This window comes from Anastrepha obliqua, chromosome 5 (assembly GCF_027943255.1).
Source record: "Anastrepha obliqua isolate idAnaObli1 chromosome 5, idAnaObli1_1.0, whole genome shotgun sequence".
Classification (NCBI taxonomy): Eukaryota; Metazoa; Arthropoda; class Insecta; order Diptera; family Tephritidae; genus Anastrepha; species Anastrepha obliqua.
Genome location: NC_072896.1, coordinates 129270122 through 129286420, shown reverse-complemented (window position 1 = coordinate 129286420; position 16299 = coordinate 129270122). Strand labels below are relative to the sequence as shown.

The window sequence follows — 16299 nt, the reverse complement described above, 5'->3', positions numbered from 1 at the left end:
TTCTGAATTTTACGCGTGTTTTTTGAAAAACTTTCCTATAGCTCTTAAAAATCCCCCTTTATATATACGAGTATGTTCGGGGATGTCACAGTCGCATTGCTAAATCCCCTCATAATATTAATAATCTACATATGTATATGGATATGCATTCGGATAATTGGCTTTATATTGCATCCGTTTTATTTAAATACACTTATTTTGAGAGGGACCACACCACTGTACTTGTTCATATGAATGTGCATACTAAATATTTGCGGAAGTTCTTTCGTACTTCAACCAAAATTTTCGGTGCGGTATTGACAAATTCTTGTTTTTACATGCGAATATTGGAGAAAGGGAAACCCGCTTCTGCGTGGGTGGTACCCACATTACCTATATAAGCACTGGTGTATTTATGAATGCTTATGTAACTTTACTGGAATGTCAGAAAATGTTATTTACAAAGCAGACGCCTCTCGGAAGGCATCTCCTGTGTATTTAAAGGCTTACCATAAGAACCATCCGCCGCGCAGGAGCGAATGAAAGAGAGATTCGTCTTAATCCCATATCAAGTATGCATGAGTAATACCATTTTTAGAATGTTTATACATATATAAATATATAATACATATATATGTAAATAAGTTTTAAGTTTGTGAATCAAATATTTTTAAATACTAATGTGTATATATGTAAATACTTGTATAAGTATCTATTAATTGAAACAACTCTTTTTCCAGACGCAAATATTTTTCGCCCACTCTCAGACAGCAAAAAACGAAAATAAAGGAAAATCAGACAAACAATCGCAAAATATCCCTTCAGTGCTTGATGGTGTTAATGCTTACTCATAGCTCACAGCGCCGTATTTACGTTTATCCTTGTCGTGATAGGATGACTGCATTTCAGTTTTTTACGTCAAAATAGAATTTACCGCTAATTTTTAGGTTTCCTTCTTACTAGTAAATATGTCTTTTATTTGCTAACTGTATATTTTACTACTTAGAACTAAGATTCTTTTCATCCTTGCTTTTTAATTGGATGCCCGCTTTGACAGTTCCATTAATATGACACATGCCAACCTCATTTGAGCGCATGAGCAGAAGAAATAACAGGGATGCTGCAAATTGTCTCTAAATTAATATCAGGAGATGCAAGTATGTACTTAATAGCGAGTACAAAGTCATAAATAAACATTTTCGTTAAAAAATAGTTTTGCAGTTCTAGCATTAGTTAGAATCAAGCTCTTGATTGTCATGACGAAAAAAGGCATTCTGAAATAAATGCAAAAGCTTCTAGTATATGATAGAAGAGAACTTTTGAATCATTGTCGTGTAGTAAAAATTCACCTACTTTTGTTTAAATTGATGTTAGACATATAAGATATGATTATTGTTGGATATTATTAATTTTTAGATAATGCTTAATAAGACTAACCACAATGAGCATTATAAAACTTTGCTGAGTTAGATAAGGGGAGGGAGCAGAAAGACTTAGCCCAAATACCATAGTGCTCTGGAGCGCTGGGTATATAAATTTATTAGTGATGGTGCATGGTCCAAAATTTGTTAGCAAGTATTATTATATACAAGCAAGTATACATATATTGTCAAATGAATGTACATGGCTATTTCCAGCAACAAATTGACATGCGTTGCAATTTCTGTTACGTTGCATTTTGTTTTTAGTTTTACGCAATGTATTGATAAATATCTAGTACAGTAGGTTCTGTTTTTATGCGGTAGATACGTTCCGCAAGAAACAGCATAAAAAAAACAGCATAAAAAAAGCTACTAGTTCTATAGTAAAACTATAGATACGTTTCAAAAGTGCTTAAACCGCATAAATCTGAAATAATGTAATAAAATCGCATAAAAAAGGGCACTAGTCCCATATTATAACTATAGATACGTTCCATAGACCGCATGAATATGAAATAATTAAATAAAATCGCTTAAACAAAATATTGTATTTTTGAAAATTATATCTTTATTTAAGAAACGTCAGAATCGAAAAATAAATTTAATTCAGAAATAGAATCAGACAATACCCACATGTTACGCGTTCGTTTAGGATTTGGCGTAAAATCACTTTCGTCACTTGAGGAAATGTACACGTCTGATCTAGATAGTTATGCAGGCGGTTCCATACTTGTAGGGTTAGCATTTCTGATGTAATCTGTGATGAGTTTTTGCTTAGCTGGTTTAGAATCTTGTTTATATGTACAATTCCCGATAGGTCGACATGCATTTTGTAATTTAAAAAAAAAACCGCACTATTTCAAAACCGCATAAAAAAAAGCCGCATAAAAACAGAACCTACTGTATATGTATTAGGGGTTTTCAATTGGCGCGGGTCGATTTTGGCGCCCTGTGGCAGCCATTTTGTTTTGGTGACATCTGTCAAATCTTTTGTTTATTATTCAGTTGTTTATGCCAAATCATCATGGCAAGTTACACGATTGAACAGCACGTTCAAATGATAAAACTTTATTATCAAAATGAGTGTTCATTAACGCAAACGTTGCGCCCATTTTTCGGTAGACGTGGTGGCCCTTCCAATTTCTTATGGCCCATATTGAACCATATGGACCTAGACGACATGTGGTTCCAGCAGGACGGCGCTACGTGCCACACAGCAAACGCCATTTTATTCCATTTCAACATCTACCCGCCCTTATTGAAAAACCCTTTACCATATATATATATAATTGGCGCGTACATACTTTTTGGGTGTTTGGCCGAGCACCTCCTCCTATTTGTGGCGTGCGTCTTGATGTTGTTCCACAAATGGAGGGGACTACAGTTTCAAGCCGATTCCGAACGGCAGATATTTTTATGAGGAGCTTTTTCGGGGCAGAAATACACTCGGAGGCTTGCCATTTTTCTTAATTTTGGTGTTTCGCCGAGATTCGAACTTACATTCTCCTGTGAATTCCGAATGGTAGTCACGCACTAACCCATTCGGCTACGGCGGACGGCATAAATATCTAGTACTGGAAGAATTTCCCGACCAACAAACCTACATATATACCTACACATACATATATGTATGTATATATAATGGTAAAACAAGCCTTTGTTTGCGAGCAAATTTCGAACATTAAAAGTAGTGAAACTTAAATAATCTAATGGGGCCCGTTCTATTTTATTTTGCTTCAGACTGTTTCAGTATAGTTTCAAAAGTTAGAAAAGAATGTTTCATTAATAACTAATGAATATATTATATAACTGTTTTTTTTTATTCGATATACCAGGAAACCTGAGTTTATTTGAATTATAAATACCATTAGTGGGAGGACTGATTTTATTCCCAAAAAAATTGAAATTTGGAATATAATGAATCGTTTTTTTGCGCTTTTGTAATATTAAAATATATTATATATTAATATTATATTTCCACTAGAGATTATCGACTGATTTTGAAAATTGAATTTGGAAAACTCCCACAATTTGTAACAAACACAAATGAAAAAGCGTACATATGTATGTAAGTTTATTCGAACTGCTGGTTTGGAAAATATCTCTGTCTTAAAATACACCCGTTATACAAATAGGCAAAAGTATACACGATTAATACACGGTGAATAAAAGTAATGAGGAAGATGTAATTGAACAATTATACTAACAGTCCGATTGCATTTCCACGGGAAATCAGTAAGTACGAAATTAGTAAGTATTTGCTGGTAATGAATGTAGTGGTGTTCAATTAAATATGCAAGCAGATCGTATTGGATGTTGAGTACATTTCCACAGCTACTCTCGTACACATACCTATGTACAAGTATAAAAATATATGCATGAAGAGTATAGTATATACTTTCCATACATAAGACTTTAAGTTTACATATATTGTATACATACTTATATACTCCACTTATAGTGGCTATACGTGTAGGGATGTTTGTACTTATCAAAAGTGCTACCGCTCGTTAACAAGGCGATATAGCCACATTGCCATTTTCTACGAAACGCTTAAGGCGCTCAGGATATGTTGTAAACTGGTTGTTGTAGCGTTGTTAAAACCATGTTCTTATAATCCTGCTGGAACCAAACGTCCACACATGCATGTAAGTATATACTACTTGTTCGTAAATGCGTACCAGTATTAATTATAACAACCACAGAAACATTTGGACGACGCAAATGATGAATTGCAAGCAAAAAATATTGGGAAGGCGAATGATTTTGAAAAGCATTTCTCTGTATGCTGTGGCAATGAATTAAGTATTCGCCATTGAAAAAACATGGTTTAATAACCAAGTGGAAAACATAAGAAAGTAGAAACATAAGTAGAAAAAAATGGAACAAAAAGAATTTACACATATGTATGTATCAATCTATAATAAAATGGAGTGATTATAAAAAGGCACGATGAAAGTGGCAGCAAAGTCAGTGCAAGCAAATATTACCATCGAAACAGACGGGAGTCTAAAATTTTCGAACTCAATCATTTTCAAAATCAGAGGAATATTTGTTATTTTCTGTTTCGTATTCGAAGATGGATGCCATGGATCACAGTGACTGATATTAAGTACGTTGAGACTTTGTAACAAATAAAGTTTGAGAGTTGTCCTGGTACTCTCATTTTAATCGCTTAAGAGTCATATGAACTAAACTGTAAAAGTAAAAAAGGCTATTCTGGTAAACGTTTTGAGTCAAAATGCAGAAAGCAGTCAAAGAATATTGGTTCGTACGTAAAAATCCAAATCACCAACAACAGAAAATTAAGCCCTTTTCAAATCCTTGCAAACGTTATCACGTCGATACCTATCTCACTATACCCATACAACAACAGCAACGGGCTGTACTTTTAATTGCACTCATATTGTTGCAACATGTTGACTTGTACATGAGTCATCACATACCAGCAAATAAGCGAACATCTCAGAATAATGATAGCAGTCGTGATGACGCGCACTACCTACGAAATCGAGCACATGCAAATGGCGACAGCATTGGTTATACCACCGCCGAGAGCGATATTGCAGAAAATATTAACCATAGAGACACACGAAGTAGTGAAGTTGGAATGAAAAAACGTCGTATTGAGAGTGGACAGCCTGAGGAGATTTTTAGTTTTGACGATCGCATCGAAGCCAATTATGATGAGTATCCGGTGAGTTAATATAACATTTAAAGTTAATATAACATTCATTTAAATCTGCAACGAAAACGCCTATACGTGTAAGAAACCTGAAAGATGGTGACGACATTAATCACCTTTATATTGTAATATTTTCTATGATATAATATGATATGGAACTCTCTAATTTTTCTACTGAGATGCTCCCCATTTTGTATAGGGAGCATTCTGTACTATATGAAGATCACACAGGAAGTTAGTAGAAAAGAGTGCATGCTCACAGCTTTATTTTAAACTCTGGATTCTACGAGTATCACGAAAAGGGGAAGCAATCCTTCAACTTTCGATGAATTCATAGGTACAAGAGATGAATCCGCAGAATCATTTGTGGTCGTCATCGACTGCTTAAGAAAAAATATAAATCTAAGTTTATGAGTATATGAAATGCAGATTGATGCGATATATTGTATCAATTGGAAAAATGTGCGGAAAGAAATGCGATTAAAAACGACGATTCGTGTATGTTCTTAAACGTGAGCAAAAACAAACAAAAAAAAGCAACAAAGGCAAAATGTGAGTGCGCGTGATTTGTGAAATTGCCATCGTAAGTGTGCGTGGACGTATGTGAAAGCCACACCCGTGCCCACCATTAGCATCAAATAATCGATACCGGCCTCCGTAGCGGAAGAGTTTGGTGCGACTACCATTCGATGGAGTTCGAGTTCCATATATCAAATAAAAGCAAGAGGGGTAAATTAAGATATATTATTATGAGGATTATCACTTAAATTAAGAGATAGGCAAATGGAAATATGTATTTATGGTTGAAAATATCTTTCTGCTTTTTTAAAATTTTGACTCTTGAAACTCAATACACTTCTGCATGCTTTTGAATAAATCTTCGAAGGAACCGAACTGAATTTTTTTGGGCGATTGTCAAATTATGCGGTATCTAATTATTGGTGGTCGCCATAGCCGAATGGGTTGGTGCATGACTACCATTCGGGAGTGCGTATGTTTCAATTTCCGTGCATTAGGACCCTCCATTTGTGGAAAAACATCAAAACGCACACCACAAATAGAGGAAGAGCTAAGCCAAGCCCGCCAAAGCATGTACGCGCCATGCACGTATACTTGTGCTTTTGGGGTTTTTTATCAGGATGAATTAAAAATTATCAGTTTTTAAATATTGGTTCGGAAATAGTATAAACAGAAATTCGCACGTTTATTTCTTTCTGTATGTTAAAGACACAAATATTTACCATATGTTCACAATTAATTCCATTCAAAGATAAATGATTCGAGCACCTGTACACAATATAAAACTTGGGCGATGAATGTCTCAGGCCCCATAGGGGGGTCACCTAAACTGTTTAACAAGTTCGTTCCCTTAACACAACAGTATCCCAGTACACGGCGACTCTATTCACTACCTGTAGTTTGACCTACAACAGAACTGGGGATTTTTGCATTCACACTAAAATAGTACAATAAAGTCGTTGTATTATATATGTCAACAAAATATATATTTTTTCTAAATCTGTCGAAATATCATAAACACAAAATGCATCTTTTCATATTTCTGTACAATACGGAGCTGGGCTTAAGACTATTTGTACTACATATACTCAATGGATGAATTCACACGCAGCTAAGATTGTATTTATTCATTCAGTTTAAAATTGCCTCATATTTCAGTATAGAAAAAATTGAGATGCGAATGATGATTTCAAACTTTTACAGCTCTTGCTGATATATATGTACATATATGTATATATCTAATTATACTATAAAGGTGAATGTCTGTACGTTGTCCGCGCATCACTACGAAACGACAACACCAAATGACGTAAACATTTGTATACATTCATATTTTCACCCAATGAAGGTTATAGGCATGTTTTTATGATGGAACTCCCTTCCCACAGCCCCCAGGCCGCGCCACCACTCTCATTCGTCACTAATAATCGAATATTTGCTTAAATTTAATCCAAAAACTCTTAGTTTTTCCTATTTCCCACTATTTATAGCACACTCTAGACTTCATAATCCGCATAAGCTGTTCAACTATGACCCAAATGCAAAGTTCAAAAACGGTTTGAGATAGAAAATTAATAAAAACAATTTTGCTTGATATTTTTGTGATTGGTTGTTTTGATTTTATTCAACGAGGCATAGCAACGGATGCCGGGTATTGCAATATTATGGTTATTAATAAAAAAAAGATTTTCTATGAAATTATTGTTAGTAATTCTTTTATATACATATCCTAAATCCCTCAAAACTACTCCTACGCGAGCGGGGCCGCGGTTTAAAGCTAGTATATAGATAATTGGCGCGTACACCCCTTTTTTGGGTGTTTGGCCGAGCTCCTCCTCCTATTTATGGATACAGTTTCAAGCCGACTTCGAAAGGCAGATATTTTTTATGATTAGCTTTTTCATGGCAGAAATACACTCGGAGGTTTGCCATTGCCTGCCGAGGGGGGACCGCTATTAGAAAAAACTTTTCCTGCGTTTTGGTCTTTCACCGAGATTCGAACCAACGCCCTCTATCTGAAATCCGAATCGTAGTCATGCAGCAACCCATTCGGCTACGGCGACCTCCTGATGTTTTAAAAGCTATCAAACCTATTTACGATGATCTCAGTATTTTTTTATTTACTTCAAGATGTGCAGGTGGATTCAATCAATATAATAATGAAAGATTTAATGAACTAGTATGGAAAATATGCTCAAAAACGGTACAAACTGCTGCATAGATAGCTACTTGTATATTCAATGAAGGTATAAATTCATTGTTGGTTACATTGAATGCACTGGTACTTAATTGTGGGCCTAATTCTCATCGGAATGCTGAAAAAATGAATGCTGCACGTATGAAAGTGGCAGATAAGCGTGCTAACGATAACACTCGAGATGGTAGAATGCTACGCAGGCAACAGTAAATCGATATTTTGAAAGCTGCTATGACGGTTGAAGAACTATTATGTGGCCTAGAATTTTTTTTTCAAAATTTAAATTTCTTTTAAACAATTAATTGTCGTTTTTTACTCGAAAATCTGAAAAATATTTCCTGATACCACCATATTGTCAATTTTGTAAAAAAAGCTTCGATCAGGCACAAGATTATCTATTAATAAAACTAATTTATCTTATCCGATTGATTTTAGATGAGTCTCCAAGGACTTATGATGATCACCGCAAGGGACTTCTGGAGAAACGGGCTCCACACAAACAGCGATAACTTTTTGAATTATTAATATTTTTCTTGAAATTTTGCTAAAGTCAAGTTGAAAAATGCTATGTTTTTATTTTTGTAAAATTATTGAAAATCATTAGTTTTTGGGCCCCTGATTAAAAAATTATAATGCATTAATAAAAATAGTTTAAAAAACGATAAATTAAGTAACAAAAAATAAAAATTCATATTTAATTCTACTAGTGAAGAAGAACATTGAAATCACCTGTGAATGACTAAATATCACCCATGAATTCACACCTGATCGGTATTGTTAAAAACCATGCCTGAGTCAGGCGCGGGGAAAGTACTGCTACTGAACAAGGAACCAATGATTTCATCTCTGGTTCTCTGAATGTAAAAATATTTTCGTAAAACATACAAGAATATTATTTTTTGTCTTATAACTTAATTTAAGTAAATTTAATATGAATACGGAGAAAATTGAAATCCTTTTTGGTGAAATTTTTATAGATTTAGATTTCAAAAATATGTGTCGTAATTTATAATAATAATTATTATTATAATCTAGTCATCAACTGCACATCTGCAAAGATGCAAATGATATTTATCATTCTGAACTATTTACTGATTCGAGTATCTTTTCTAGATGGTGGTACCAAAACGAGCTGCTCTTTTGCTTGACCGACTTATGGTTGCGCTTCATCACGCACTTGAGCAGGAGCGTAGCAAAATAAGCGATTTCTATGCAGAACGCAATGATAAATACGTCAATTCGAAGGAGGGGAATGCTCCTAGTAGCGATGATGAGACCGAGCAAGTGAGTGCAAATCATATGTATAGTGACGACGATCCCTCGGTTATGATGGACTACGATTTCAAAGATTTGAACTCGATAAATCGCGCCACTGGCGAAACTGTAAGTTGGATAATTAAAGCATAATTGCATTGTGATTTGGGCATGTGTGTGAGAAATTTTCAGTTAATGGCAAAGAGCTTTCAGAGAAGAGGAGGCATGAGTTCGGAGTTAGGCAGCGGCCTGGGTAATGCCGAAGGTGTAGCAATGCTGACGGCAGCGGCAAGGACAGATGCGAATGCCGGTGGGTTAGGCGGCGGTGTTGGGCGCAGTGGAATTGGCAATGGTGGACGTATGTACTGGCGTTGCTACTTCAATGCAGTAAGCTGCTTCTAGAACTAAAAATACTTAATATATCAGAAATCATGAATGTTATAGGAGTTGTACATATATATAATACAAACATACATTTATATGAATTTTAAAACAATTTTTCGTAATGTACATATGTATTTTATTAAAAAGCGAACAAATACTCTACAAAACTACTTTTGTGAGAATATCCTATTCACACTTATGTATGCGGGTCGGCCCCATGCAATTGCGTTTGTAAAAGAAAATGCGGAAAATTCGCTAAATATTTCCATAAATCACATTAACCCGCTGAAAGCAACATATGCACGTATATCTACTTTTTATGTAAATGTGCATTGTTGTATCTCCTATTTCCATTCATATTAAAATAAATTTATTTATAAAAAATATATTGTGATTGGATCCTCATTTGATTAATTTATTGCCCCTTTTGTTGGTTTTATCTACATACGCAATATTATCATACGTATATGGCGGCAAGCGTGGGCACGGCATGTGCTTTAATTTGAGTTAATAAGAATAAGTTGCTTCATTCATATCAGTGAATAAAGGTTTCACATACGAAGTTCGTTTATTTTCACACAAAAAAAAAACATATTTTGATCGATTTTAAAGATATGAAAAACTGAAACCAAAGTTTTAGGCGCCCAATAGTAAAACAATGCAGGGCAACAAAATTTATTCTTTTCACCCTTGAAAACGGTTGTTTGGGGGGTTTTACCTCCATTTTTCTCAAAATTCTGACAGGCTAGAAACTTCAACTGATACTCAAGTTACAGTTTGAATCTTACACCACGATAGTCCCATATCCAAGTTCCAAAAGAACAAAAAACAAAAAAAAAAAAAAACAATTTGGAGTAAAATGTTGAACGCCTTATTGTAATTGGGAGTGGATATTTTCAGATTGATCGAAGTCTGACAGCAGCAATGATGAGAGTTTCCATGAACTGCAGCGGCAAACAATGCATATAAACCATATAATTAAGTTTTTAAATGACTTTTTAATTTGTATGCATATAAATCTTTAGAGTCTGCATTCACCTAACTTTAAAGCGGAAAAGGTTTTTCATTATTTAAATGATTAACGTAATGAAAATAGTTTGTAGATGTATTGATTATTTATTTATTGAACATATTACATTATTTTAGAACGCTTGAATGCGTATGTTTTACATTTTTTGTGCAACCTTCAACATAACGTAAGCAAAAGTAAAAAATTATGGGACGAATTGCCCAAACAGCCACGCTATATTCCCATAATAGTACAAAACACATTTTTACATGGTAGGGAAACTGAGATGAAGAGGAACTTTCTCTGCTATCACCAGATGGTACCGCATCGAATACTTTCATAGCGGGAGCGTTTGTATCCCTTCGGACAACATGGCCCAGCCAACGAAGCGGCTGGATCTTTATTTGCTTCACTATGTCTTTGCCGTCGTAAAGCTCAAACAGCTCATTGTTTCATCTTGCCAACGTGGAAAAGTTCAAAAATCTTTCGCAGAATTTTTCTCTCAAACACTCCAAGGGACGCCTCATTGGATGCTGTAATCGTTCAAGCTTCTGCGTCACACGGTAGTAGGGGCATGCCGAGAGCCTTATAAAGTGTTAGTTTTGTTCGTCGAGAGAGGAATTTATTACTTAATTGCCAATCCAAAGTAGCATTTGTTGGCAAGAGAGATTCTCCGTTGCATTTCAAGGCTGACATTATTATGGGTGTTAATATTGCAGCAGAGTTGCCTTTGAGATTCTCACCGAAGAAGTGGAAGCAACTAGAAACAACGATTATAAAAAATTTAGATTTATGTATTCGAAGAAATGTAATAGGGTTAACACTTAGTGCCCTCAGACCCATGTATCTCGGGAATCAGACATGAATCCTATAAGAACTTTCTAAAATTGGATTATGAAGTAGCCTTCCTATACTCGAGCGTTGGTCTGTCGGGCCCACAAAACGGTTAATGGTAGTAATTTGTTGTAAGGTATCAAGTTTGGCGTGAGCGCTGGTGCCGAGTGAGCGTGTGCTAATTTATTTCTATTACTAAGTGTTACTATTAGGTAAGTAACTAGTCTTCAAACTTAAAGTATTACTCAATTGAATATATTTCTTTATTTCATAATACATATAATATATCACAATAATTAAACCGCAATTTAATTAATTTCAACTGGTTTTCTTACCACATTGGATGAAGAAAAAAAAATGAGAATATGAAGAATCCTATTAAAATTACGACGATAGCAAGAACCAAGTATGATAGATTAAAAGGTTTAACCATCCGAAGCATATTCGTAAAGTAACTTCGGCTGCCACGTTAGTTATATCAGTTTTGTCGTAAATAAACCGCTGTGACATCTATTGTTGCATCAGCAAGTCAGCTGATGCCTTCCAAATCGCTGAGAGCCAGTTAACGGTTTGATGTTGGTCACTTCTGATATCTCTCCACAATGGGTAGGGACAGTGAGGTGGAGGACACTCTCCAAGTGCAAGAGGAATATACAGCCGTTGAGCAAGTCTACTTACTAGTGAGTACAAACTATTATGTTGGTAAAGATAAAGTGACTAAATGGTACAAATATGTTTAATCGGTTTTTGTTAGAATACTGTCGCAAATATTTTTAAGCAAGAAATCTAAAAGATCCACGAGAGATTTGTAAATTTTTTTTCTGATACAGTAACCAAACTGATTAGGAAATATACTAAACAATACATTGAGCGGCTTGTGTATGCTTAGAATACTGAGCTAGAGATTGTTAGATGTATGTATGTAAACTTGATAAATTCGAACTATTGCATACAATAAAATGACATTTTAATAGCTGTCTTTTTAAGGTTAGTACCTGAAAAAGAGGTGAATGCAATACAACTAGGTCATCTCTACATATGTGTTAGGCCCGGAACTTTTCAGCCCATGTGTTATAGTGTCATGCATACATATGCAGTAGTTAATACTGAAGGTATACTTCTGCTCAAATATGAACGAGACTGTATCAATAAAACGGTCCGCGGATGACATATGGCAAAAATAAATTTTTTGTTTTTTGGTAGGACTGTTATAAGCTTACATGGCAAATTTCAGCGTGATATGTCACATAGTTTGTTTTCTGTGCTACTGTAAACAAGTCAAGCTCGAGTGTGTTCTTCGAATTCTCTTTTATGACTTCAATCGTCTCAAAATGTTTTCCACGGAGCGGCAACTTGAGCTTGGGAAACAGGAAAAAGTCACATGGAGCTATATCAGGCGAATACGGTGCTTGCGGAACGATATTAACATTATTTTTGTTCAAATAATCGCGAACAAGACGTGATGTGTGAGCTGGTGCATTATCGTGATGCAAGAACCATGACTTGTCCCACAATTCCTTCCTTTTAAGACGAATGTTCTCGCGCAAACGCTTTAAAACGTCTAAATAATATTCAGCGTTAACCGATTTTGCGATTTGTGCGATTTTCAAGCACAATTTCCTTTACTTTTCCGATGTTTTCGTCGTTTACTGATGTTTCTGGACGACGTTCATGAGGCAAGTTTTCAACCGATGTACGGCCTTCTTTGAACGATTTGTACCACTGGAAACACGTACACGCGATAGAGCAGAGTCCCCATAGGTTGTCTGCAACATTTTTAAGGCGTCTGAAGCCGAAATTTTGTTGGAATAACAAAATTTCAAACAAATTCTTTGTTCAACTTGAATTTCCATCGTTAAACTCGAAGAACACACTCGAGCTTAACTTGTTTACAGTAACACAGAAAACATACTATGTGACATATCACGCTGAAATTTGCCATGTAAGCTTATAACAGTCCTACCAAAAAACAAAAAATTTATTTTTGTCATATGTCATCCGCGGACCGTTTTATTGATAACGTCTCGTTCATATTTGAGCAGAAGGTACTTGCTGAGGTAGCGTATTTTGTTGTTCCAATAGAAGAAGGCGTCTCAATTTTAACGAGAATTATGAAAAATTTAGAAAAAATGTGTGTTATATTATATATTATAAGAATAATATAAATAAGATAAAATATATTATAAGAATAATAGGGTATCTTCATCTTTGCTTTGAATCGCTTTATCCTAGATACTTCAAATGTCTAGAAAAAGAGTAACGCAAAAATTATTTTTCACACCTGGTTTTGATCCAATAGTTTACAATATTTATCTGAGCCTATGCGTTAAAATAAAGCGATTACGTCCATTTTTCGAATGTTCACTTATAATATTATTATAAACGTATGGACACAAATTCGCAGTCATATGTATGTATTTTTATGATGCATTTATGATATTGTTTTATGTTTATGTTTTATCTTAATTTAGGTATATCCAAAATTGACCACTTCTGATTTTTCCAAAAAATATATGGATTTGTACCAATGTGCGCGTCCTTGATTTGCTAAAAAAGAATTCGACTATAATTAATGAAAAATACATAAGTTTAACCTATATATTCATTTCTTTGACGAATACAACGATACAAATATAACAATGAAATCAAGAGATCAAATTATATGTTTTAGGATTTGAAAAATTATAATTGAAATGCGGAAACTTTTAGCTTTGCAATTTTTTATTATGATTTTAATAGTCGCATTTTCGTTGGATTCCATTAAAAGGTAACATATTCAAGTTAAACGTACTTAAGATTAAAAAAAAATGCGTGTAGCGTAGTACACATAACAGAAGTGAAACTTTCAAGGCAAACAAAGAAAGAGGGAGAGACCCGAAAGAGAATGAGAGAGAAAAAGGATATATATCTAAATAAGTTCACAACAATTGCAGAGAATACAAATAGACAAAATTTACAAAAAAGGTGAAGGGTCGACCGGTGTAGGTAAACGCCGGATACAAACCGTGGCAACAACGCGCACTACTCCGAGCGTTTATCACGCGCACAAACGCAGCGATTCCATTACCGCAGCAACGGCACAAATTATCCCAAGGCAATATCAATAAATCCGACGCCGGAATGGATAGCACTTTATAGTACGCACAAGCACTAGCCAGGAAAAGGAAATAAGCGCCCAAAAGTAGGCACCAAAAAAAAACCCCAAAAAATTGGGACCAAAAAACGTTCCAAACAGTAGGCATCAAGGAAATATAAGGCCAAAAAGTAGGCACCAAAATATATTTCCTAGAAGTTTGCACCAACAAGCAAGCGCCAAAAAGTAGGCAGTGTTATTTCTCACTAGAAATTAGCAATCACAAGGAAAAACTCAGGAAAAATAGCCTAAAGTGTATCTAGATATATAATATATATATAAGGTATAGCTCTCTCTCCCCTTTCCTCTACGTTATATCTTTTTTCTCTCTCTCGGAACAAAAATGTCTAAAACATTGCATGGCGTTGAAATTTTACTCTCCATTCTCGCTCGTCCATCGACGCCAAAGAAATTTCACTTCAAAAATCCTTATAGGAATGTAAGATTTGTTTCTTTTCAGCTTTGTTGCAGATTGCCGCCAATTACGTTATTTTATTTGTAGTATAGCGACTGCTCTTGGTGCATAATTTTAATGAAAATTTACTGTAAAATTACCACCCCGTATTTGAAACTACGAAAATATGTTTCTTTAAAATTCATTATGGCAGCAATTTCTGAAGGCGTATAATTATAGGAAAAACTCACTATACCACTATTGCCTACCCCATTGTAGAATTGAGGTTTGAGAGATTTTAGGATGCCGACAATATAAACATCACACTGAAAACACCACCTCAATACTTCACCTATTTCTGCTTGATTGGCGCGATAACCGCTTTCGCGATTTTGGCCGAGTTTAAAAAAGCGCCAGTTGTTTCTTTCTCGAGCTAACCGGCGCCAATTGGACACACCAAGTGAAGCCAAGTCCTTCTCCACCTGATATTTCCAACGCAGAGGAGGCCTTACTCTTCCCCAGCTACCACCAGCTGGTACCGCATCGAATACTTTCAGGGCCGGAGCGTTTGTATCCATTCGGATGACATGACCCAGCCAACGTAGTCGCTGGATCTTTATTCGCTGCACTATGTCTATGTCGTCGTAAAGCGCATACAGCTCATCGTTCCATCGCCTGCGATATTCACCGTTGCCAACGTGCAAAGGTCCAAAAATCTTACGCAGAATCTTTCTTTCAAACACTCCAAGCGTCGCTTTGGGGGGTTTAAGTGGCGGGTGCCAAACGCAGCGCACAACTAGCTATACTGGAATGTTTCGCATTCTCACTTTAGCTCACTCCCGAACGGGTGTTCGGAAGCTACAGAGAGGATACTTGGGCTAATCCCGGGAGTTGTGAGCTGCTTGAACCATATGCAGAAGAATCGTCCTGGCCACTCCCAAGTGAATGGCGATCATTAATTTTCCCCACTTGCGTGGACTTCTACATATGGAACCATCCCCCTATTTACCTGCTATAAATTTAACTATTTTCTTATTTTTGAATACATAAAATTTATTACATAATATTGTTTTGAATACACTTAAAAAAATCAATAAATAAAATAAGATAAAATAAAACAAACAAAAAAAAAAAATAAAAATGTGGCACCGTGTGTTGGTATTCAGGCACGCATATATGTAACGGAGATAAAAACAAAATAGGTCCTTTTTTTTGTTTTTGCACTGAGATGGTTGCTGGGTTTGTTTCAAATACCTGAATTTTGATGTACCTCAACAGAAAAGGTCCTTAGGCCGGCATATGACACTGAAACTTCATATCAGTTTGTTAAGGAAGTAATCACTCAGTATCGCCATGGTGTGCGGCGCGGCGCATTTTTAATGAAACCATGTGTGTGTACTGAGCAAATGATACTCTCTCATTATTGGCAGAAAATATTGTAATCATTCAGCATGCGCCGAAAAGAGACACCGTTCACAGAAACTACTTGC

At 35.4% G+C, this 16299-nt stretch overlaps 2 protein-coding genes across 3 annotated transcripts in view; one reads left to right on the top strand and one right to left on the bottom strand.

The window, feature by feature from the left end:
* Window positions 1–16299, bottom strand: part of LOC129246830 (uncharacterized) — a 28792-nt gene that overhangs the window by 11697 nt on the left and 796 nt on the right. The window contains exon 1 of one of the 2 annotated variants that reach the window (XM_054885477.1): window positions 828–905. The exons of the other annotated variant lie outside the window; for it this stretch is intronic. Within the exon in view, the coding sequence (XP_054741452.1) occupies window positions 828–883 (56 nt within the window). The 5' untranslated portion in view covers window positions 884–905. Of the gene's footprint in view, window positions 1–827; window positions 906–16299 lie in introns of those variants that run through there. 2 annotated transcript variants of the gene reach the window in all.
* Window positions 4642–9457, top strand: LOC129248993 (uncharacterized). Its single transcript, XM_054888596.1, has 3 exons — window positions 4642–5097; window positions 8915–9184; window positions 9248–9457. Exons 1-3 carry the CDS (start codon window positions 4642–4644, stop codon window positions 9455–9457), a joined length of 936 nt encoding a protein of 311 aa, XP_054744571.1.